Consider the following 27,039-nt stretch of genomic DNA (forward strand, 5'->3'; position numbering starts at 1 on the left):
CTTGAGTGACCTCTTTGTACCTCCTTTTCCACGTGGCTAATTCTACTTAAAGTGTTCTTTTCCTCAGTGAATTTTTATACCTTTTCCCCTCATAGGACCAATTCTACCTTTAAAGAAGTTCTTCATTAGATTTTTGTGCCTCTTTTACCAACTGGTCTATTCTGTTTTTTAAGATATTAATGTCTTTCATATTTTATATACCTCCTTTACCACTGTTAATGCTTTTCTTATGAATTCCTGTATCACTCTCATTTCTTTCCCCAATTTTTCTTCTACCCCTCTCATATAATTTTTAAAATCATTTTTTTTACTTTCTCCATTAATTCTTTTTGGGCTTGTGAACAATTCCTATTTTTATTGGGGCTTTGGATGCAACAATATTGATTTGATTGTCTTCTTCTGAATTTATGCTTTGATCTTCCCTATCACCAAAATAACTTTCTATGCTGAATTTTTTTTTTTTGGTATTTTGCTCCTTTTTCAGCCTTTGTCTCTTTTAACTGAAAAATACTATCATTGTGGGGCTCTGTAGCTGTGTCAAAGGGAACACTATTCCAAGATTCTGGGGATCTTTATAAACTTTCAGTTCTACCAAGGTGCTATAATGTAAGGAGAGGTGTGTTTAATACTATTCTAGCTTGTGCTTTGTTCAGGGTCCCTTGCTCCCCTGCGACCACAAGTGCTTGGGTCTTCTAATGCTCCTCCTCATCCTGAGATTTCAACCCAAGACTCCAACCTTGATGTGTGAATGGGCAATGTGACTAGAGTTTTAGACTCATAGTCAGCAAAGTGACTCCTTTAATTTGCTTCTGAGCAGTTGTCCAATCCTCTTTACCATGTATGACTGAGATTTCTGGAAGCCTTTGTTTCTGATTTAGTTGCCCTCAATGCCTGTAGTCCACATAGGGCCTCCCTTGGTGTGCTTCTTTGTACCCCACTTCCATGCTGATGCCATAGATCTTTCATGTCAACCTTCTAGGTTATTTGGGGCTGAAAAATTACTTCACTCTGTCTTTTTGTGGGTTATGCTGCCCCAGAATTCTATAGATTATAGCTATTATTATCATTAAGTTGGACCCTTCACTTCTGGATGTAGTTCTTTCTACTTTTGATTGCTATACTTATTGGTAAGTTTTTCTACATATTAAGGTTAAATTGATTTATCTGCAACTTATATCCACTGATCCTAATTATGCCCTTGGTGGCCAAATAGAATGAATCTAATAACTGTTCCCTAAGTTAGCCCTTCAAATACTTAAGGATAATAATCATCTACTTCTTAAGTCTAATTCTATAGATTAAATTTGCCCAGTTGTTTCAGCTGGTTGATGTCCTCTGAATATATTCTAGTTTATCAATGACTTGAGAATATTGTGTTCAGGATACACTACAGTAGGGTATAGTGGGACTATTATTAACTCCATCATCCTACATGCTATGCCTTTTATTGCTGCCTAAAATTAATTTATTTTATGCTCAAATGAATAAGCTGAGTATCTAAACATTTAAGCCATATCATCCTTATTTCTTTAATCAACTTTTGTTATCTTATTCTGGAGATCAGAAAGCATGAAATTCAACAGAAAATAGTGAAACTTTCTGAAATCTCAGGAGGTATATGGAAAAAGAACATTATGGCTAACTGAAAACTTTTCAGGAAGAAAACTTTTCAGGAGAATAAAGGATCAGAGACTTGTACTGATTCTTCTACTGATTTTTATTTTATACTGGCAAATGGGTAGGTGAAACAGGTCTTTCAGCCACACTCTGATTTATCAATAATACTATTTGATAATAGTGCTTTAAGGTTTGCAAAGCACTTTATATGTGTTATTTGATTTTTATCCTCACAGTACCCTTGTTAATTAGATTTCATATATTCAGAACTAAGATTATTAAAATGCTTATCTTATTTCAGTTGATCTTTGCTACTGTCCTGTGAGACAAGTAATGTCTTCATTATTATCCCCATTTTATAGTAATCAGTCTTATATGACTAGTAAGTGGCAAATCTACATTTGGAGGTAGGATTTCTCATTCCAAATTGAATGCTTTTCTTGCTACCCCATGATGCCTGGAATTGGGCAAGTTATATTATAACCATTGGCCTTAACAAAGAGAATGTAATTTCAGGTTATATTTTCAACTATATGAATTCATTTTCCTTGCTTGGGGCATGTCTCTTCTTTTGAATAATTTTTTAAGATATGTATGGATCAATTAGATAATGTAAAGCATTTTACAAACCCTTAAGTGCTATTTTAAATTATTATTTTCATAATAAGTCTCCATTCCCAAAAGTTTCCTTAATGTAGCCTACTCCTTTACTGTATAATAGAAAACCTTTTTCTTTTTTGTCTGAGGGTAGAGTAGGAAGAATTGTGTTTGGCAAGCATAGTTTTGTCATGGTCTTTATAATTCTAGAGCTTAACACAATGTCTTTAATATTGTAGGCCCCTAATAAATGCTTTTTGATTGATTGATTTATAGGTTTCCATTTACTCTAGCAGGGGATAGGACTGAATAGGATGGGTAGAAGGAAAGCTTTCTCTGTCAACTCTAGCTATATCCTCTTTTCTTATACAAAAGTTGACTAAGGGACTTTCAAATTTCTCATTCAGTACTCTAGGACAAGCAAAGTCAGCTAAACTCAAATCATTCTTGATTTTGAGCTAGAAGAGTCCTTGGAGATCATGTACTCTAACACCCTCTTTTTTTCTTTTTTCTTTTTATTATCATGCAAAATGCACTTCCATATTTGTCATTGATGCAAAAGCAAAGTCATTCAAAACCAAAACCCCAAAATAGAACCAAAAATACACTGATATGAATGATGACTTCAACAGTTCTTTTTCTGGAGGTGGACAGCATTCTCCATCAATGTCTTTCAGGATTATTCCAGATCAGTGCATTGCTGAAAGTAGCCAAGTTTTCAAAGATATTCATTGTCCAATATTGCCGTTATTGTGTACAATCATCTCCCAGTTCTGCTTATTTCACTTTGCATCAGTCCCTACAGCTCTTTCTAGCTTTTTCTGAAATCATCTTGCTCATCATTTCTTATAGCACAATAGTATTCCATTACCAATGTGTACCAAAATCTACTCAGCCATTCCTCAATTGATGGCTATCTCCTCAGTTTCGAATTCTTTGTCACTACAAAAAGAGCCGCTGTAAATATTTTTGTATAAGGTGGTCCTTTCCCCCTTTTTTATCTCTTTGGAGTACAGACCTAGTAGTGGTATTACCAGATCAAAGGTATGCATAGTTTTATAGCCCTTTGGGTTCTAATATTGTTATTTTAAGAGAAAAAGAAATTGAAGATCAGAAGTATTAAATTACTTGTCCAATGATACTCAGGTAAATAGCTCATTTCATAAAAGAATTTATTTTTAATGACAACATTTTATCTTTACCACATTTCTAGTTTTGGGGGGAAATGGCATTGGCAGACAAGAATGCCTATATGTTTCTCATATTCACAGAAAAATCCAAGCTTCTCAGTTTGGGATCCTTAGCAACCAGACTGTGTTTTATTAGTTGTCAGTTTCTTTTAAAGAAATACCAATTCAGTGGTTGTTATTCCTTACCTTCTACTGTACCCTCTTTTACATAAGCACAACACAATTTAAGCAGGAAGGGTAGATCACTGGCAGGAGAAGCTGACCTCATTTATCTGAATATATACCTTCTGCCATCCTTTGTCATGTATGGCTGTGAATAAGATGATCTGCAGAAGCACATAACTTGCTAATACTGGTATAAGGCACAAGTCCTCTTACTTGGAAGGGAGTGCTGTGATCCCAGGGATACAAAGGCTACACCAACTTGGTTTATTCAGTTGCTTAAACAGAATCTACCAAAGAAAGAAAAACAGTAAATACACATGCTCATATTTTTTGTACATGCAATACCATTGATAGAAGGATAAAAATGATTTGCTGACTACATACAACTGAAGCAAAACACGGCTTTTCCCTCTTTTGTGGATAATTGGAAGAATATTGGTATTGCTTATGTTTGGGAACTTTAAGGAACATTTCACTTTTGGAGAAGGGTTATAATTTTTTTCATTCTACTAATTAAATAGGGAGTAGCCAGCAAGGAACAGGAAGCATGAATATGACTCCTGGTTTAGAGGAGTTTCTAACTTGTCCTAAGTAGTAAAGGACATGCTACTAGTTAGTGACAAACTGGGTTTAAATTGTTGATCTTCTAACTCCAAAGTCCAATGTTCTTTTTTTTTCCTCTGCCATAATATAGACATAAACACAATGATGTGGCTTTGTATCACACTTAATGACAAAGAGTACCTAAAACTCCATCACTCAATTAGTACCACCTTAGTAAACCTAGTGGTAGCATTCTTTTTAACTATACATTTGATTTTGATGGGGAGGTAGGCATCCCTTTGTTTTTCATGAGTGCATTTTCAAGCAGGTAGATGAAAATCAATTTTATATATTTTTCTTGGATAGAATTCAAGTCTGTATTTTCCTTGCACTTAGTGGCAGTGTTCAGAAATAGTAATGGGACTGGAGAAGAGTTTATGTTTGGGTTGAAGCAGAAATAGTATCTCTAAATCTGATCATTGAATTCTATCTGTCATAGGGAAAACCAAGCAGCCTAACCTGGGAATACCTAGGGAGAAAGCTCCTCACTTGACCTGTGAGATAAATAACTTCTTCCTCCTTCATGCTCCCAAGTTCTGAAGATACCTGCAACTCTCAGCCACTTAAAGTAATGAAGAAGATTGTGTTTTATTTGACAATGTTAGTGTGGCTCTATGAATCAGATATGCATGCACTTGGTTTGGTTACTTACTAGTTTCTATGTGTTTGTAACATCTAGGGAAGGTCACAGGGATTGGGTACCAGGACAAGATCTGGATTTGGGATTTCATTGGTATAAAGGAACTCCCTCCCATTTAAGGAAGCTGCTGATACCCTGATAGATGACTATATATGGGTGTTTTGTGTATTTGTGTGTATATACCTACATAAGCACATATATACACAGCTAAGTTTATGTACACAATATATAACATATACAAACATAGTATAGTATAGTAGTTGTCTCTTAGTAACCAAGAATGACGATTGTCTTTGTGCGTTTTCATCTATGGTGTACCCTCATGTGACTTTGAAGTCCCAGATAGATGAGTGTGCACAAAAACACTTGTGCGTGAAAGAGATTTAAGTGGAAGAGCCGATGCACAGAGACAGTCCCACTCTCTCAGCGTTGGAAGCCTGGGTCCAGTGGCACGAAAAGTCGTTACACCTGGAGACTTCCTCAGCTGCATTGGATGGCCATGTTGTCCTTTGTGCTCCATCACGCCCTGAGCACTCCACAGTGCCTTGCTGCATCGCCATCTCAGCCGTTGAACCTTCTTGTTGGTTTCTTCCGCCTATTCCGCCGAAACAGTCTTCACATGCTGGGTGAGCAAAGCCCTGATTTACCAGGAGTCAACAACAACCCGATGGCTACCCTCACAAGGTTTAGCCAGCCTGTCGAAGCCATTGCCTGGGGTGTGGCCGCTGCCGCATGCTAGCAGCTACTGGGAGCCACAAGTGAGAGCTGGGTGTCAGGTGAGGGTCAGAGGCTGGAGAGCTGCCCTAGGAGGGCACGACAAGCCCTCCATACCAGAGATACTACCCCTCCCTGAGCACCCCATACACCCCTATACATATATATATATACAAACATATATACTATATGAATGCATAAATATTAATATTCATGTTTATATATGTATAACATTTATATATGAATCTGTACATATATGTCTACAAAGATATGCTTTCTAGGATATGGATAAGGAAAAAGAGGATAAGGAGTCAGTTCGTGAGTCTTATGGTTTAGGGAACCCCAAAAGAAAGAAATTTCTTTTACCAAATCAAGTCCCTACCTAATGTTCAGTCTTCGAGAGTTCTAGCACTGAGAAGTTATGTGAATTGTTCAGTGTGCCACATAGCTGCCTTCAACTGAAGACTTTATAATTCTGAGCTCAGCTCTGTCCAATGACTATAGCAAGAATGCCTTAATTTTAAGAAGTATAATGTCAGTACTATTGAGATTTGTAGCAATAAGATAGAAATATATTCAGGAGGTTAGTTTTTATAGTGTGGAAGTCTACCCTTTAGCCTGAAACCTGGAAACAAAATTGTTCTTATTACAATTGACTTGAAAATAAATTGAATATAAATATTTCTGATTTGTTTTTACCTCTAATATGAAATGTATTAATTCAGTTCCTTTAGAAAGATTGGCTTCATCATCTTTTCTTTCATTCATCCCCATTTTCCACAATTGATTCAGTGGCTCTGAAAATGCAGACAAAATACTTAAGCAAATTGAAAGATTATTTGACATGCTGGATTGAAAATTTCACAAACAACTGAAAATATTATCTGCCACGAATAGGATTCTTGTTTCATTCTTATTATATGGGCATATCAGATAGGTTCAATAAAACAAGACCCTTAAAGGGCCCTAATCTGTTATATTTATGAAGCTATAGGATTTTATCAAATGATAAAAGTTGTCCTACTGTCATAATACTGTGCATATACAGCAATACTGCTACTAACTCTGTATCACAAAGAGATAAAAATGGGGGGGGGAGACTTACTTGTACACTTTTCATGGTGGCAAAGAACTGGAAACTAAAGGGTTGTCCATCAATTGGGGAATGTCTGAACAAGTTATGGTATATGATTTCAGTAAAATACTATTGTGCCTTAAGAAATGGTGAGCAAGGCAATCACAAAAACACCTGGAAAGACTTCTATGAGGTGATGCAAAGTGAAGTGAGCAGACCCAGAGAACATTTGTACAAAATAACAGCAATAAAGTAATAAAGAACTATGATCAACTGTTAATGACTTAACTATTATCAGCAGTGCAAGGATCTAGGTGGATTCCAAAGACTCATGATAAAAAAGTCTATCCATCATCATAGAAGGAAATGAAGGAGGCTGAATGCAGATTGAAGCATATCATTCTTTCTCCAATGATTTTTCTCTAGTGAAAGTGATATATCTTCTTTTATAACATGATAACCATGGAAATATGTATTGTATGATAACACATTTACAACCTTTCTATATTATCAAGAGTCTTGTTGAGGGTGTAGAAGAGAAAGAACATGGATTGCAAAATGTTAGAAAATGATTATTAAAAATTGTAGTGACATATAATATGAAAAAAGTAGCCCTACCATTCTGAGGTTACAAAATTATTTTTTCAGAAAAACTGAATTGACTTAAAAACTGCCAGAGTCTAAGCCAATTTATAATGCCAGCAACATCTATAACTACAGTAAGTGGTATTCTGTCCTCTGCTAGAAAAAACAAGACAATGACAAAAAATTCTTTATACTCCATAAATATTTGTTGATTTGGTCTTCCTAACTAAAGGCTGGAATAGTTGATTTCTCTAGGGCCCTTTCAGTCCTAGGATTCCCACATTGCCTTAGCATAGAACCAACTTTTGGGCTTTGTACAAAAATAACTAGGCATTTTTCCTGGCAGTTTAATAATTCCCAGTTTTAAAAGTGATGTGATTTTTGTGTATGAGATATGAGAGAGAAGGAAAACTATGGATAAGAAGAGACACTGCTACATTTGAATAGTTTGTTTAAGAGCTTAATTATAGATGCATTAATTATAATTAATAATGGATTTAGTTGCTTAATAATCTACCAAACCTACCTTAGGGAATTGTCCAGCCTTGCTTATAATAAGTACCAACCAAATGAATCTATAAGTTGAATAGACAATACAGGTGAGATATTTATTCCCTTAGAAAAGTTTATTTCCAATCATAACAGCTATGAAAATTGTAGTATAGAAAAACTGGTGTTTTAGAAAAAAGATTCATAGATATTCTAAAAATGTTGATCAATTTTTTTGAACTTTTTACTTACAACATGAATTTACCAAATTTTTTCAGTGAAATAAGTAATGAAAAGTACCCTTCCTTCTCGAGCTATTTTGTATTTTCTTTTCTGTACAACTATTGTATTCCTGCAATGGAATGCTCTTTGTGGACAACATTTGTTGTTTTTCTCTTTACATCACTAGTTTTTAAAAATACCATTTTACATCACTATACTATACATGTTAATAAGACCTTGATTGTTGAATTGAGTTAAATTCAATTTTCCTTCATTTTTTGCTTTTTTATGCTTAAATATTATTTCTTTCTTAAATTTTGACTTTTCTTTTTTATTTTTATTATCTAAAATGAGGTCATAAGAGTTAACATTCTTATTCTGTTTTTTTTTATAAACTAGGCACTAGACTGAGTTCTTTATCATTATTATCTTATTTGATCCTCACAACCACCCAGGCAGTAGATACTATTATTATTCCCATTTTATATCTGGGGAAACTTAGGCAAACAGGTTAAGTGATTTACTCAGGGTTATGTATATGATAAGTGTCAGTGGACAGGTTTGAATTCAGGTATTCTAGACTCCAGGTCCAATACTCTGTTACACCTCCAAGATGCCCTATAATTTCCTTATTTATTAAAGTCAGGGCCACTTTACTAATACAGAATCACAGATTTCTGCATTTTCTGGTGGATCCACAATCATTTTGTTATTTGAATTTCTTTTTCTTTGTATTTAGAAGTTTTAGTCTATTTTTCTTATATTCCCCTATTACTCATTTTTGGACCTCTTCCCCTCTGATGGTAGTTTCCCTGGGGCTTGGATCTCAGAGTATCTCTGCCTTTTCTCATGCTATGAAATTCATGTGTCATCAGGTTATATCTCTTGTACACATGATTTTTAGGAAGTCATAAAGAACTCTCCAACCCAACCCCATATACTATGCCCTCTTCTCTCTTTGTTTCTCAATTTTCTGTCTTGGTATGAGAAAGTGTTGCCACATTGGCACTATTGCAACCTTAGGTGACCGAGGGTTTGGGGTATGGGTTTGAGTTCTATTTTGAATTGGGAGAGATATGTGTCCTGGTTCTTTCCCACTGTACTTCTGTTGTACAGAGTTTTATCATGGTGACTAGCTCTGAGTCCCTCAGAAATTTCTGTAATTTGTAGCTTAGATATCTATCACACTGTAAAAAGAGGTTGAGGTAAATTGGCATTGGGGGTTGTCTTATATTCCCACCTGGTGGGTAAGATGTCTAGTATAGCAGAGAGTTTGTAAGGATCCAAAAAATTGTCTAATCCTCCATCTTGTTATTTACTTGCCCTGACACTTGAATCACAAATTCTCACAATTTACTATTAACTTAGCAGCCATCTAGTCCTACCCTTGTTCAAGAGGAATCCTTATAATAATATACCCAACAAGTAGTCTTCTAATGTCTATTCAAAGATCCCCAATTAGGAGGAATCAACTACTCTCCAAGACAGCTTATTCCATTTTTGTATAAATTTAGTTGTTAGGAAGTATTTTTCTTGACTTTCAGCTTAAATTTCTCTCTTTTTAAAAAGGGAGGTGGAAAGAAGAGAATAAATATTTATATAGTACCTATTTTATGCCAGGCCCTAAGCTAAGTATTTTACAAATATTATCTCATTTAATTCTCACAATTGAGGACACTGAGGCAGTTTAAAGACTTTCTCCAGATCACATATTTAGTAAATATCTGAAGTAGAATTGGATTCAGAATCAAATGAATATACTCTCCATTTATAAGAAGGGACAAATACTGGTACATGTTTTGCATACTCATAATAAATCTTGTGATTTTTGCCGTTTATCCTTTATGTTCCCTCCTTTTAAGCCATTCACCACCCATCCACTCCCTACTTAATTAAGGGACTATGGAATAATCAATAGTTTCAAAGATGCAAAATAACTGACGGGGGAGAAATGATTACCTTTGTGAATTGTCAGGTGATTAAAGCATATGGTAAGTCAGGTAATCCCTGACTTCAGGTTGAGCACTCTCTCCAATATGCAACTTGTTTGACTCTATAAAAGCATAGTAGAGTACTGGTCACTGAAAAATATCTTTTGGGGAAAGGTTTTAGAAAAAAAAGTAAGGAAAAAGTTTTACTCTAAAAATTTTACAGGATAATTTGTCAGACTCCAAATAATAATAATAATAATAATATGTTATCTTCTATTTATATTATTTTATGCATTTCTCTTTTTATTTTTATAAATGACATCAAAGGATATAAAATAAAGTAACAATTCTTCAAATTTATCTTTGATCACTATTTTATATTAAAATGTACCAGTTGCCAGGCCCTCTCTGATGAACATGTAGAAAATGTATGTCTGGCTTCATTTTCAGGGATGAAAAGAAAGGGAAAGTATCAATTAATGGATAGGGTGCTACACTCAAAGCCAGAAACACGACCTGTTTTCAAGCTTTGCCTTTGACATGTGATGACAGTGTGACTACGGGCAAGTCATTTAAACTTCCATTGCTTTAGGTCAAAAGTATCAAACAAGCAGAGCAAAATTCCCTAGTGAAGTATGAACCTAATTAAAATTTAATTGGGAAATATTTAACAAAATAAATTAAAGTATAATAAAACAGATAATGTCCCTTTTTGGTTTCCCAAGTCGATGTTCTAGTTGATTTAGAAACCATTATTCTAAGATTACAAAAGGCAAGTAAAGTACCAGTCTAACTTGGTGAAGTGGGTTTTCTCAGTCTTAGATTTCTTACAAATTAAACCACTGGTCTTTATGACAAGAAAACAGATGAATGAAGCAGATTCAGGGTAGTTGCAATTTCTGTCCTTTGTCTTAGGCTAAACCTCTTTTGAATCCTTTGTCCAATTATTGTGGAAAATCACAATATACATTATTAAAGACTTCACAGTAATCTAAAGGGTTGGATGGGGAAAATGGAGAAAACAAAACCAAAAAAAATGCAGATTGTTACAAACTTTGTAATCATTCCTCTTTGGTGATGTTTATCTCCTAAAATGTTTATCTTCTCACTCATTTTTTATTTCATTTTTATGTGTCTCATAAAGTAAGATATCACTCAATGTTTAGCTCTTTGGTGTTTCAACATGGAAGGCAGATTGCCCTGGCCTTTTTATATATGTTAGGGAAAGCAAGTCATTTTCATTTATTGTGATTTGTTATTTAAATGTTTTTCAAAATAGCAAAAACTACTTTCAAAATTTGATATACACACAAATATAGCTCTACTTGTAATAGCAACAACTTAGTACCTTTTTTCTGAGAAAAAGGCAGAGAACCAAATGAAAGTACTCTCCATTTACAAATAGCAACAGATACTAGTATATATTTTTGTATACTCATAACAAATATATTATTCCCATCTCATGGTTTTTGCCTTTCACTTTTATGTTCCCTCCTTTTGAACCATTCACCACCCATCCACTCCCTACTTTATTAAGGGACTATGGAATAATCAATAATTGCAAACATGCAAAATAACTGACTGGGGAGAAATGATAACCTGTGTGAATTGTCAGGTGATTGAAGCATATGGTAAGTATTTGTGGAGGTTATAGAAAGAAAAGTTAATGTGTATTTTAATGAGACTGCTTTTTGGGAGATTTCATTCATAAAAACAGGAAAATTATTCAATTTACCATAAAAAGCTAAATATATAGTGATGAAGCTTATTTTCTTCAGGAAAACTAAAGTAATAGATCTATATAGCTTATTTCTACAAATCTTCCTCCTTTCGATTTTTGTACCAGTCTTCATAGTCTTATGACCTAGTTGGTAATTTCTTAGCATATATTGTAGTTTATTGCATTCTGGGATATATGTAAATGAGTAAACTGAGACCACCTCATATTTTAAAAAGCAATCTCACTCTGAGTCAGCATGTGTACTGCATACCATTAAAAATGGATGAAAAAAGGAAATGAGTTTAGTTTAATAATTTATGAAAAAGTTACAGTTTTATTATCTGTCTATGCATTTTTACAACACCTATCACTGAAGCACTGAGGTGCTTAGACAAAAGATATGATTTTAGCAAAGAAATATTCGGGGGGGATTTTTACTTTTCCTCTCTTAAGAATAGTATGATAGATGAATGATTGGCATTTGTCAAAGAAGTATATATTGTGTACTATAAAACTAATAAAACATTTATTGAGTAATGTACATGGACAAGACATTATGTTAGTTGCAAGGGTAAAAAACAAGCCCACGAGGGAATCTGCTTTCCAACATCTTTCAATCTTTTCAGAGAGACAAGACAAATATGTGCAAAGAGATAAAAATGGTACACAGTGGTTTCTCTCTATATGATGCATGTAGCTCTAGGGTGCTTTACACAGTGACTATTGCATAAATGTTGACTTGTACAAGGAAGTACACAGCAACATGGGGACTAGCCTCTCCTGTCTCCCATTACTGTAAGGCCAGCATGATCATTTGGGAAAGAGAAAGATGGTTAGCAGTCTTCTCAAATAAAGTTTAATATCACTCAATGTTTAACTCTTTGCTGACATAACATGGAAAATAGATTGCTCTTGCATGTTTATATGTTAGGAAAATATGTCATTTCATGTGCTGTGGTTTATGATTTAAATATTTTTCATATGACAAAAACTACTTAATTTGGCAAAATAGTACCAAAACTACTTATAATCAGAATTATGATTGGATGTGTGATGAAGGGGAATAAAAAAGACTAAAGGTTAAGAATTAAAGAATAATACACAGGGCATCAGGAGTTCAATTTATTTATTTTCAAGAGTCTGCAGCTTCTCTGAAGAAAAGAGATAGCTAATGTTTGTTAAACAGGGATCTCATTATAATAGATCACCAATGGGTCCTCAAGATCTCAGGCATCATAGCATAGCCAAGCACATAAGACTCCCTCTACTATGACTACAGCCCAAAGGAACAAAGAGACATGGTAAAAGTTTGCCTACAATTAGCAGGTCCAGGTATTAAACTTTGATAAAAGTTTTCATCTGCTTCAGTTTTATCTTTTTATTGAGTGATATTCAACTCTCTTTTATCTTTTAAAACAAGTAGCTCTATAACAGCAATAGAATGGATCAGCCTAACAAATAGTAGCCTCTAATTTCTGCTTCTTTCTTTTATCTGTTGCTGTCAGGTAACCTTGGAGTGAGAAAAAGTTGGGTTCATTCTTCTGGTCTATTTTGAACAGCTGTTCATTGACACTTCCATAACTCAGTTGCCTGGGATCTTTTAACCTTGTCCAACTTGCTCATGTTATTGATGAAGAAGCTGAGGCCCATGGAGGTGAGTGGTTTGCTCAGGTTTATACAGTAATATAGAGTGATTTGTAATGTCAGGAAGTAGGGAACTATTCCATTCTTTAGTTATGACAGCTGAAATAGCAGCTCAAGCTCACACAATGAGTTCAATTGTATGGAACTATTACTCTGAAGGATCTGTTTTCCAATTGTGACTCTATTCTCTGAATATTTTTGCTCATGAACAAATAAAAAGGCATAAAGACCTTGCAGTTCACTCATTTATAGATGAGGAAACTGGGGTATTCTGAGAGATGAAGATGTTTGCCCATAGTTGCATTTGAGGGTACTTGATCTGAGGTCTTCTTAGTTCAATTCCAAGAACTAAATCACTCTACTTTTTATGATTATTTGGATGCATGCCATTCTCTGACTGGGTAGCTAAGTAGGTGGTGCAATGAATAGAGTGCTGGACCTGGAGTCAAGAAGACTCGTCTTTCTGAATTCAAGTCAGGCCTTAGACTCTTCCTAGCTGTGAGACCCTGGGCAACTCCCTAACTCCTGTTTGACCCAGTTTCTTCCCTTGTAAAATGATCTGGAAAAGTTAATGGCAAACCATTCCAGTATCTTTGCCAAGAAAACTCCAAAGAGATCATAAAGAGTCAGACCTGACTAAAAGTGATTGAATAACAACATTCTATGACTATAAATATATGTTTGACTACACCAAAACCTCTCCACCTCAAAATCCATTAATACTTGCTTGCCTGAACTATTGTAGGATTGATTGCATTTTTCCTGACTAGCTGATTCATTTTTTAACACATTTTTCATACCTCTCTCTGCCTAGGTATTCTCATTGTTGTATCATTGTGTTCACGTCTCCCTTCTATTTAAAAGCCTTCATTGGGACACATGTAAAACCCAGTGGAATTACTTGTTGACCATGTGAGAGGGGTGTGAAGAAGGGACGGAAAAACATGATTCATGTAACCATGGAAAAATATTCTAAATTAATTATTTAAATATATAAATTTTTTTAAAAGCCTTCATTGGACTATAAAATAAACTCCTGATCCTTGCATTCAAGACCTTCTACATAATAATTCCAACATACCTTTTTAATCTTATCTCTGCTATTTCCCATCACATATTCAACCTTCTAACAAAACTTAGAAAAATCAAATTAACTCAAAATCCTTTGATCCTTTTTCTTTGTCTCCATTTTTATATTTCTATATGGTTCTATTCTTACCATTTCTAGGAATGGGTTGGATTCTTCTCTTAATACTATCTATTGAAGACTCTCTCTTTCTTCAAGGCTCCAAAAAAATGGCACTGCCTCCATTAATCCTTTGTACTTCCCTCCTCCAACTGAGAGTGATCTCTCATCAAATTTTTCATATTAGTTTGCCTAGATCTTAATTGTATACTAATTCTGATTACTCTAAAATAGTGTACATGTTTGTAATAGTATTTGGATTTTATCCTCTATTAGTTGATATGTTCCTTGAGAAAAAACTCAGATTCTTGATTTGCTTGCTTTTTCTTCCAAGGAGAATGGTATTTATCCTTAAAAGAGCAAAACACACACAAAAAGCTACCAGGAAGTTGAAACCAAAGATACATAAGATTATAGCAAGCAAGATCCTAGCTGCCCTCAGTGAATTTAATTACAAGTCCAGGAAAGAGTACATGCTAGAACCTAGGAAGAACTAGCACATGACATTACTAAACCATTGTTATTGATTTTTGAAAAATTATAGAGAATATGAAAGATGCTGCAGAAAGGAAAATAATGTCCTGAATTTCAAGTTTAGAAGAAAAAAGAATCTACCACCATAGGTCAATGACTTTGACATTGATTCTTGACAAAATTCTAGGACATAATAATAAAGGTATGGATTGTTGACATTTAGAAAGGTAAATGATAATCTCAAAAAATCATAACAGCTTCATCAAGATCAGGTTATTCCAGACTAGCCTTATTTCTGTTTTTGACAGAGTTTTTGTCTGATGGTTCAGGGGAATAGAGTTTACTTAGATTTCATCTAAGAATATGAGAATTTTTTCATGTTTTACAAATTGACAGTGTTGACAGATGTGTCCTAGAAATTACCACAGTTAAGGGAACTTGAAACTTGCTGAATAAATAGTTAATAATGACTCATTGTCAATTTGGAAAGAGATCTCTAATGGAGTGAATATATAAGAGGACTGTTCTTTTTTTGGCATTATTTTTAATTGGTCAATTTCAAACATTATTCCTTGGTTACAAAAATCATTTTCTATTCCTCCCTCCCCTCCCTCCAACCTCTCCCATAGCCGACACGCAATTCCACTGGATATTGCCAGTGTCCTAAATAAGAACCCATTTCTATGTTGTTGATATTTGCACTAGGATGTTCATTTAGAGTCTACATCCCCAATCATATCCCCTTTGACCCATGTCATTAAGCAGTTGTTTTGCTTTGGTGTTTTTACTCCCACAGTTTTTCCTCTGAATATGGATAGTGTTTTTTCTCCTATATCCCTCCAGGTTGTTCAGGATCACTGCATTACCACTAATGGAGAAGTCCATTACATTCTATTGTACCACAGTGTATGGGTCTCTGTGTACATTGTTCTGGTTCTGCTCCTTTTGCTCTGCATCACTTCCTGGAGGTTGTTCCAGTCTCCATGGAATTCCTCTCCTTTATTATTCCTTTTAGCACAATAGTATTCCATCACCAACATATACCACAATTTGTTCAGCCATTCCCCAGTTGAAGGGCATCCCCTCATTTTCCATTTTTTTTTCCACCACAAAGAGCACAGCTATGAATATTCTTGTACAAGTCTTTTTCCTTATTATCTCTTTGGGGGTACAAACCCAGCAGTGCTATGGCTGGATCAAAGAGCAGACAGTCTTTTATCGCCCTTTGGGCATAGTTCCAAATTACCCTCCAGAATGGTTGGATCAATTCACAACTCCACCAGCAATGAATTATGTCCCAACTTTGCCACATCCCCTCCAGCATTCATTACTTTCCATAGCTGTCATGTTAGCCAATCTGCTAGGTGTGAGGTGATACCTCAGAGTTGTTTTGATTTGCATTTCTCTGATTATCAGATATTTAGAACACTTTTTCATGTGCTTATTAATGGTTTTGATTTCTTTGACTGAAAATTGCCTATTTATGTCCCTTGTCCACTTTCCAATTGGAGAATAGCTTGATTTTTTGTACAATTGGTTTAGTTCTTTGTAAATTTGAGTAATTAGACCTTTGTCAGAGGTTTTTGTTATGAAGATTATTTCCTAGTTTGTTATTTCCCTTCTGATTTTGGTTACATTGGTTTTGTTTTTACAAAAACTTTTTAATTTGATGCATTCCAAATTATTTATTTTACATTTTGTGACTTTCTAAGTCTTGTTTGTTTTTAAAATATTTCCCTTCCCAAAGGACTGACATGTATACTGTTCTGTTTTCAAATAATTTACTTATAGTTTCCTTCTTTATGTTCAAGTCATTCACCCATTCTGAGTTTATCTTGGTGTAGGGTGTGAGGTGTTGATCCAAGCCTAATCTCTCCCACACTGTCTTCCAATTTTCCCAGCAGTTTTTGTCGAATACTGAATTTTTGTCCCAAAAGCTGGGAACTTTGGGCTTGTCATAGACTGTTTTGCTGAGGTCATTTACCCCAAGTCTATTCCACTGATCCTCCTTTTTGTCTCTTAGCCAGTACCAAATTGTTTTGATGACCACTGCCTTATAATATAGTTTGAGATCTGTTACTTCAAGACCATCTTCCTTTGTATTTTTTTTTCATTATTTCCCTGGATACCTTGATCTTTTGTTCTTTCAAACGAACTTTGTTATGGTTTTCTCTAATTCAGTAAAAAAGGTTTTGGAAGTTTGATGGGTATGGCACTAAATAAATAGAAAAGTTTGGATAGGATGGCCATTTTTATAATGTTAGCTCATCCTACCCATGGGCAGTTAATTTTTTTCCAATTACTCAGATCAAGTTTTAGTTGTGTGGAAAGTGTTTTGTAGTTGTGTTCATGTAGTTCCTGTGTTTGTCTCGGCAAATAGATTCCTAAGTATTTTATATTGTTTAACGTGATTTTGAATGGAATTTCTCTTTCTAATTCCTACTGCTGAGGTGTATTGGAGATATATAGAAATGCTGATGACTTATGTGGGTTTATTTTGTATTCAGCAACTTTGCTAAAGTTGTTGATTATTTCCACTAGCTTTTTATTTGGTTCTCTAGGACTTTTTAAATAGACTATCATATCATCTGTAAAGAGTTATAGGTTGGTCTCTTCATTGCCAATTTTAATACCTTCAATTTCTTTTTCTTCTCTAATTGCTACTGCTAGTGTTTCTAGTACAATGTTAAATGATAGAGATGATAATGGGCATCCTTGTTTTACTCCTGATCTTATTGGGAATGCATCTACTTTATCCCCATTGCAGATGATGTTTACTGATAGTTTTAGATAGGTACTGTTTATTATTTTTAGGAAAGATCCTTCTATTCCTATACTTTATAGTGTTTTCAAAAGGAGTGAGTTTTGTATTTTGTCAAAGGCTTTCTCTGTATCTCTTGAGATAATTATGTTATTTTTGATGGTTTGCTTGTTGATATGGTCAATTATGTGGATGGTTGTGCTGATATTGAACCATCCTTGTATTTCTGGTATAAATCCCACCTGATAATAGTGAATAACCCTTGTGACGACTTGCTGGAGTCTTTTTGCTAGTATCCTATTTAAGATTTTTGCATCTATGTTTATTAAGGAGATTGGTTTGTAGTTTTCTTTCTCCATTTTTGACTTGCCTGGCTTTGGAATCAGTCCCATATTTGTTCCATAAAAGAAATTTGGTGGAACTTCCTCTCTGCTTATTATGTCAAACAGTTTGTATAGTATTGGGATTAGCTGTTCTTTGAATATTTGATAGAATTCACTTGTGAATCCATCAGGCCCTGGGGATTTTTTCTTAGGGAGTTCTTTAATGGCCTGTTTGATTTCTTTTTCTGATATGGGATTATTTAAGAATTCTATTTCTCCTTCTGTTAATCTAGGCTATTTATATTTTTGTAAATATTCATTCATATCACCTAGATTGGTATATTTATTGCCATATAATAGGGCAAAAGAGTTTTTAATGATTGCCTTAATTTCATCTTCATTGGAGGTGAGGGCTCCATTTTCATCTTTAATACTGCTGATTTGGATTTCTTCTTTCCTTTTTTAAATTAGACTGACCTGTGCTTTGTCTATTTTGTTTGTTTGTTTTTCAAAATACCATCTTCTAGTCATATTTATTAGTTCAATAGTTCTATCAATTTTGACTTAATTAATTTCTCCCATAATTTTTAGAATCTTTAATTTGGTTTTCTTTTGGAGGTTTTTATTTTGTTAGCTTTCAGGTTTTTTGATTTGCATGTCCAATTCATTGATCTCTGCCCTCCCTAATTTGTTAGTATATCAACTCAAGGTTATAAATTTTCCCCTGTGTACTGCTTTGGCTACATCCCATAGGTTTTGAAAGGATTTCTAATCATTGTCATTTTCTTCAATGAAATCATTAATTGTTTCTATGATTTGTTCCCTAACTAACTGATTTTGGAGAATCATATTATTTAATTTTCAATTAATTTTTGATTTGTCTCTCCATGTACCCTTTCTGATCATTATTTTTATTGCCTTATGATCTGAACAGGTTGCATTTATTATATCTGCTTTTCTACATTTGTATGGCATGTTTTTATGGCCTAAAATATGTTCAATCTTTGTGAATGTACCATGTGATGCTGAAAAGGAGGTATGTTCCTTTTTGTCCCTATTTATTTTTTTCCCATATATCTATTAAATCTAATTTTTTCTGAGATTTCTTTCATCTCTTTTACCTCTTTCTTATTTATTTTTTAATTTGATTTTTCTAAATTTGATAGTGGTAGGTTCAGGTCTTCCACTAGTATAGTTCTACTCTCTATTTCTTCCTTCAATTCTACTAGTTTCTTCATTAGAAATTTGGGTGCTATACCATTTGGTGCATACATGTTGATTAGTGATATTTCCTCATTGTGTATACTTCCCCTCCCCTTCCCATGTGTATCTTCCTGTGAAAAAGATTATTATATATATATTTTTTTATTTCTTAAAGTATCTCTTGGTACCATCATTGATTCCCCCCCTTTTTCTTTTTTTTTTTTTGCATATCATCTTATGGTACTTAATGCCCCAATCTTTTCCTATGAGTGATTCTTCTAATTACTATAATAATGAATACAATTTTTGAGAGTTATAACATTTCCCCATATATTAATATGTAATTTGATCTAACTGTAGTCCTTAAAGAAGAGAGTTTGAATTAAAAAATTTTTTTCTCCTTTTTCCTCTATTTCATATTTACTTCTTCATGTTCCTCTTGATCTTTGTGTTTAGATATCAAACTTTCCACTTAGTTCTTGTCTTTTCTTTATAAATACTTGGAAATCTCCTATTTTTTTTTTGAATGCCTGTATTTTCCCCTGGAAGTCTATAGTCAGTTTTGATGGATAGGTGATTCTTTGTTGAAGACCCAGTTCTCCTGCCTTTCTGAATATCGTGTTCTAGGCCTTCTGGTCCCTTGGTGTGGAAGCTGCCAGATCTTGTGTGATCCTGATTGCTGCTCCTTGGTGTCTGATTTGTCTCTTTTTGGTTTCTTGTAGAATTTTCTCCATGGCTTGAAAGTTCTGGAATTTGGCAATTACATTCCTGGGAGTTGTCTTTTGGGGATTTAGTGTAGAGGGTGTTCTATGAGCTCTTTCAATGTCTATTTTGCCCCCTTGTTTAAGAACATCAGGGAAGTTTTCTTGGATGAATTCTTGTATTATGATATCAAGATTTCTGTTTATTTCTGGCTTTTCAGGTAGACCAATAATTCTCAAATTGTCACCCCTTCCTCTGTTTTCCTGATCTGTCACCTTGTCAGTGAGATATTTTATGTTTTCTTCTATTTTGTCAGTCTTTTGTCTTTGCTTTATTAATTCTTGCTGTTCTGCAAGTCCATTGTCTTCCAGTTGCCTAATTCTGGTCTTTAAAGACTGGTTTTCCTTTTCAGTTTGGTCTCTCCTGCTTTTTTTGGCTTCTAGCTGTTTCTCCAATTGGAATTCTTGTCCTTTGGACTGTTGCTTTCTCTTTTAATTATTTGCCACTTCTCTTGCCAGAAGGCTTCCATCTTTTTGATAAGGTCCAATTTGAATTTTTCCAGAGCTTGTGCACAAGTTTTATTTTTTTTTTAACATTTTGACTTTGTTTGAATTTCTTCCTCTATTTCCTCTGTAGGCTGGGTTTTCCCCTCTGTAAAAATTTTCCAGGGTCAATGCCTTCTTCCTGTTTTTCTTGGAGGGTGTTTGTTGGTCCTGGGCACAATGAGCCGTCCCTGTAGTGGTTTTTCCTTCCATTTTTTCGTCAGAAATCTGAGTGAAATGGGTAGGTTCTCTGTTTATGGAGTTGAGGAGCAAGGTTTTTGCCTTAGGCAAGCTCTCGAATCTCTGCAGCCTCCACTGTTCCTGAGAGCGTCCATGATCTGCACTCCCCAGCATGCCGGGGTTTCTGGTGTAACTGCTATGAGGGGTAGGTCCCCGGTGGTCCTAATCATCTCCCAACGACCTAGAGTTTCCCATTGCTCACTCTAGAGGTGCCCCTCACCCACTCACTGATTCTGGCGTGCACTGGCTCTGACTCTGGCTTTGTAGGTGGGGTGGGGAAGGGTAGATCGGGTCATGTTTGGGTGGGAGCTTTTTCACCCTTTTATAGTGTGGAAATGCCCAAACTGCATGTACCTTCAATGCTGCTTCCTACTGTAGAGTTCCTCTGTTCTTCTGAAAATGGTTTTTATGTTCTTTTGAAGTAGTCTATTTCTGTGGGTGCTAGGAAGAGGAAGCTTCCTGCAACTAGATTGCATGCTTACCCTGAAGAGCAAAGCTACTCTCAGAGGACTGTTCTTGACTATGTTGTGCTCAACATTTTTATCAATCATTTTAGTCACAGAATAGTGGAATGTATTGTTGACCAGGCTTAACTCTGGCCAGAATGGTTTGTTATGGTTCAGGATTGAAATGGAATGAGAAAATCACAAACAAATCAACAATATTTAACAGCATGAAAAGGATATTCAGCAAAGATACAGAACTTGTTCAGTTAGATGTAGACCCTGTCTCCATTTGGAAATTTTGGTTTGCAGTTGTGTGTTGCAGTGTTTGGTTGGTAGTGTGTGTTGAGTCAAATAGATGTGGTTACTTGTATTGCAGCTGGACATCTAACATGGGACACTGAGTCCTTCTGAACTAGGTTCATGCCATAGGTTACCAAGAAGTTCTATTAACAGCTCAAGCACTGATTACATGAATTATTCAAAGACGCAAAGATTCAGAGCTCTGAGAGAAGAGAAATTCTTATGGGCTACTGGAAATGATCTAGGGTGATTCTCATTATTGAATAACTGACTGCTTCTTCCATGAACAAAGTGGGACCCCCCCAAAATGAACTAGCATAACCTTGTGACCATGAGCATTTCCATATGGAAACATGAGGGAATACATCTACCTGAACCAGGGCTTTGTTACTGTAATAATAATGCCAGTCACTAAATTGTTGACTATGTAGCTAATCACTGTGCTGCCAATCTTTGTATTATTTATTGCTTCCTCCATTGCCTGCTATTCTTGAGACCTGTGCTACTATGACTACTGTATCTGGGCTAAGGACTACCACTTTATGTTAGGACCTGTGGATGATGCCATCATGATACTGTGACAGAGCCCATCTGATACCTGCCACCTGTTTGGACATTTTTTTCTGCCTTTCAGTGGAAAATACCATGGAAGATATTACTTCTATCATAACATTATGCCTTTTAAGATGCAAACCTAGTAGGGTTTGGATATATATTTGGACAGTGAATTCAGGATCCATAAAATATTTCAATAACAATCAGCTAAATTTAATAAAATAAAATTTTATAGATATAAATGTAAATTCATACAGGTTTAAAAAATTAACTTCAAAAGTATGTTATGGCATAAGTAAGGTTGGATGGTAGTTTGTATAAAAAAGATCTCTGTGTTTTTTGTTGTGGTTGTTCAGTTTTCTTCCTCATGTCCAATTCTTCAAGACCCTATTTGGGGTTTTTTCTTGGTAGAGATACGAGAATGGTTTGCTATTTCCTCCTCTAGCACATTTTATAGAAGGGAAACTGATGCAGACAAGGTTAAGTAACTTGTCTAGGTCAGACAGCTAATAAGTGTCTGAGGCTGGATTTGAACTTGGGTCTTCTTGACTCTAGGCCCCATGCTCTATCTACTCTGTCATCTAGCTGCTGTTTTTTAGTGGATTACAAATTCAATATGAAGCAGCAATGGGATAGAACAGCCCAAAAAGTGAATGTAAGTCTAGGCTCCATTGAGATTAATGTTTTTGTCTGGGCCAGAAAGGTGGTAATTCCGCTGTATTCTGCACTGGTAAGACCAAATCTATAGTGTTATGTTCAGTTCTAGGTGCCACATTTTAAAAAGAACATCAAGGAAGTCCTCACTGTGAAAAGGTGGACAATTGAAGTGGTAAGATGCTGGTATGCCATGCTATGGGAACACAGGTTGAAAAAATGAAGGTGGGGCTGGGGTTGGGGAGAGAGCCAAGATGTCAGAGTGGCTGAAATTATAGGCGAGTTTCTCCAATACAACTCCTGAAAAAAAATCTAGAAAAAGTACAAGATTGAGTCTTGATTGAGAAAACCAAGGGAAAATAAATCACAGTGAGTCCTATTTCCAGACCAGCTCTTCATAGGAGGATAAAGAATTTTGTGGCCACTGGAACAGATTTCTAGCTGTGGAACCATGTAAATTATTGCAGAGTATAGTTATTGAAAAAAGACCAATATTATGTACCAGTGCAAGAACTCCCAGACCTATACAGAAGGATCCTGATCTTGTACAGGATATAGGAATAGATGACAACTGGCAGCTTTGCCTAAGGGGTGTATCTACAGTATCAACAATCTGAAGCTTCAGAGCTTTCCAACACACTAATAGAGGCTAAGTATAGCAGCACTTTCCTGAACTTTCCAATCAGAAGCATGTAAATATGAGTGTTACTTGAACCCCAAATGAGGATAGGGACTTGCAAAATTCAGTCTAGGAAGGCAGTGATCAAACTTTATCCTGAATTGAACTAGTTTGGGAGCACTGAAAGCCTACATGTTCTCAATCTGAGCTGTCCTTGAGATCCTGAGGTACCATAATGCTCAATCCCCTAAGAAATCAGCAGAAGGACCTAAAAGACCCAGACATTCTCCCCTGAAGTGCTCAGAAACCAGTCAAAATGTAAAGTTTAAAGTAGAGAAGTAGGTTGCAAAAATGAGAAAACTAAAAGAAAAAAATCACCATAAAGAGTTATTATGACAATGGGGAACCTTAAAAAAATAGAAGAGAATGCCTACAAAACATCTACAAGGAAAACCTCAAAAGAAAACACACCTTGGGCATAATTTAATTAGAATTCCTGGAAAATATTAAGCAAAAGCAAAGAAAAAACAAACTAAAATGATTTGTAAAATCAAATGAAAGTAATAAAGGGGGAAAATAGGGGAAAGAAGTATGAATTAAGGAAGAAAGTTTTGAAAAGAGAAACATTAGCTTAGAACAAGAGCTGCTCAACCTTTCAAAGCAAAAACTAAAAACTAGAATAGACCAAGTAGAAGTTAGTGACTCCAAGAGATATCATAATTAAAGAACATTGAAAATCTAGAAAAGAGAAGAAAATCTAAATTATCTCAAAGCAAAAACAAAAACAAAAACAAACAAAAACAAAAAACAAAACTGACCTAGAAAGAAGATTAAAGAGAAAAAAAGAAGCCATTAGACTACTTGGAAGCTATGGCTGAAAAAGTGCCTAGCCATAATATTTAAAGGAATTATAAAAGAAAACTGCCCAGATCTCTTAGAACCAGCTAGTAAATAGAAAATGAAATAATCCACTACTTACCTTCTAAAAGAAACCCTAAAATGAAAACACCCAGGAATGTAATAGTCAAAACCCAGGGAACACCCAGGTCAAAGGAAAAATAATGCAAGCAGATAGAAAATAACTAAAATACCAAAGAGTCACAGTCATGATCACACAAGATATAGCAGCTACCACTATTAAATAAAAAGAGTTTGTAATATGATATTCCAAAAGACAAAAAATCTAGGTTTCCATCCTAGATTAAATTACCTGGCAAACCTGAATATAACCCTAAGGGGTGGGGGTGAGGGGAGAAATGAACTTTTAATGAAGCAGATGACTTGCTAAGATTCCAGATAAAAAGGCTAGAGCTGAGTAGAAATTTTGAAGTACAAATACTAGTGTCAAATGAAACACAAAAAAAGATAAAGAAAAGTGAAAAAATATGTTCAGATAGCCTGGAGAAGGGAAGAATTAGCACTGGGGTAGGTAGTAGTAGCAATCCTTAACCACTGTCCCATGGAAGGTCAGTGACTTATTCTGTTTGAATATGGTAATAGGAACAAAGATCAATGGGCCTTTGTAGGGAAAAACAACTTCCTAACAATTAGGATTATCTAAGAGTGAATAAACTCCTTCAGAAGGCATTTTTGGCTGTTTGTCATTAAAGGTCTTCAAATAAAGGCTTGATGACCACTTTATGAAAATGTTACAGGCAGAATTCCTTTAAATTGAGTTGGTCTCTGAATTCTTTTCTAATTTGGAGAATCTGATTTTCTTTTATTCTAGACATTTTCATTTCTTAGTCACATAACTCTGGACAAGTTTTAGTATAGCTGAATTTCCATGTCCTCAACCACTGCTAATATTGTTTCTATTTTAATTTAATTTTTCCTTAATTACATGTAAAAACAGTTTTAACATTTTAAGAAGGATTTTGAATCTCAAATTCTCTCCCTCTCTTGTCCCACTCTTGAAATGGTAAGCAGTCTCATATAGATTTAAATGTGTAATCATGTAAAACGTTTTTCCATATTTACCTTTTTGTGGAAGGAAACTCAAACAAAAAAAGAAAATTAAGAAAAATGTTTGCTTTGGTCTGAATTCAGACTCCATAAGCTTCCCTTTCTGGAAGCAAATAGCATAAAAATAATATTATAATACTTGTATGTATGTATGCGAAAGTATTATGATGAAAGTAATTTATAAACTTTAATGTTTTAAATAGTAGTTCCAAAACTCTTAGTTTAATTTTAAGGTATTTAATTTCATTAAGACTTTTTGGATAATGTGAATTATTATTACTATTATCATTTGAACATAATCCCTGATTTACTGTTTCTAACTGGTATTCTCCCTCCTATCTCTTTTTCCATATAGCTTTTCTCTTTTTCCTTTCAGTTTATGTCAAGAATGCTAAGTATCTGGTCAAATTATAACATCATGTCATATTTATTACATATTACTTAGAGTTATGTTAAGTGCCTTCTACCCTTAAAAAAATCCCTTTCCTAGTCACACCACTAACTTCAAACCGTCCCGCTTTCTTTTAATTTCCATTTATTCTGACTATATCCCTTCTACTGTGTAGGTAGCAGTTTCTTTTTTTCTCACAATGAATAATCCTTACACAGAAATAAACCCAGAGACACTAGCTGACTTTTCACCATTGATCCTGGGTGGAACCATGATTTTATAGGATGGATAACCATTTTTCCTCTACTCTTTATTTTATATTATATCTGATTAGTACTGAATTTTAAGTTAGCTAAGCACTTCAAACTTTCAAAAGTCAATGTGTTTTCTAATGTAATAGCTAGCTAAACTGTTGCTGCTGTGTTAGTCCAAACAACTTTTAGTAAAATATTTTTCCAAAGATCAAGAAGAATATATGAGCAGTTTTCCTTTCAATTTAATCTGTTATCAGGAAGTGAAAATGATTAATATATTAAAAAGAAAACTACATTCTTATAAGTCCCTGTTGAAGGTTAAGGTCAGGTTGAATTTGGGCAAGGTTCAGGTTGATTATTCTTCTTTATGTAAAGTTAGCCTATCCCTAATAATTAACCCCAATTAGAAGCAATCCTACCTGTTTTCCTTTAGAGAACCAAAGTCTCAATCAAATTGGGTGGAGTAAATCAGTTAATTAATACCAAAATCTGATTTTGTTTGCCAAGGATGTCTTTCCAAAGATTTGATAAAAACAAATCTATTGACTGAGATAGGTCTAAATAAAGTCATTAATCAAAGGGCTAATAATTTAAAGAGTGAATTCCACAGAAAAAGCTGGAGTACTTGAAAAAGATATTAATCAGTTAGCCATCAACATGTACAGGCCCAGACATTTGTACCTCTATCATACACCTGGATAAATGGAAGCACAAAGAGACAATGTCTAGTTATTCACAGAATCAACAGTATGGCCAAAATAGACTGAAACTTTCATTCAAAACAGGTATTAGAGAACCTAGCTTCTTCTAATTCTATCTTTTGCCATTAGCTACTTCTATAACTGGGAAAATTTCTTTTTTTTTAATTTTTTTTATTGTCAATCTTTTTTTTTTAAAACATTATTTTATTTGGTTGTTTTCATACATTATTCACTGGAAACAAAGATCGTTTTCTTTTCCTCCCCTCCCCTTCCCCCCCCCCCCACCTTTCCCTCTCCCATAGCCGACGCATGATTCCACTGGTTATCACATGTGTTCTTGACTCGAACCCATTTCCCTGTTGTTGGAATTTGCACTATAGTGTTCATTTAGAGTCTCTCCTCAGTCTTATCTCCTCCAACCCTGTAGTCAAGCAGTTGCTTTTCATTGGTGTTTTTACTCCCACAGTTTATCCTCTGCTTGTGGGTAGTATTTTTTTTTAGATCCCTGCAGATTGTTCAGGGAAATTGCAT

General features: G+C 34.8%; 1 protein-coding gene across 2 annotated transcripts in view; it reads left to right on the plus strand.

The window, feature by feature from the left end:
* Positions 1 to 27,039, plus strand: part of DIO2 (iodothyronine deiodinase 2) — a 109,403-nt gene that overhangs the window by 58,375 nt on the left and 23,989 nt on the right. For both annotated transcript variants that reach the window (XM_056810613.1, XM_056810612.1), the window contains exon 3: positions 13,054 to 13,202. In XM_056810613.1, the coding sequence (XP_056666591.1) occupies positions 13,170 to 13,202 (33 nt within the window). In that variant the 5' untranslated portion in view covers positions 13,054 to 13,169. The remainder of the gene's footprint in view (positions 1 to 13,053; positions 13,203 to 27,039) is intronic.

The sequence above is a fragment of the Monodelphis domestica genome, chromosome 1 (assembly GCF_027887165.1).
Source record: "Monodelphis domestica isolate mMonDom1 chromosome 1, mMonDom1.pri, whole genome shotgun sequence".
In the NCBI taxonomy this organism is placed as follows: Eukaryota; Metazoa; Chordata; class Mammalia; order Didelphimorphia; family Didelphidae; genus Monodelphis; species Monodelphis domestica.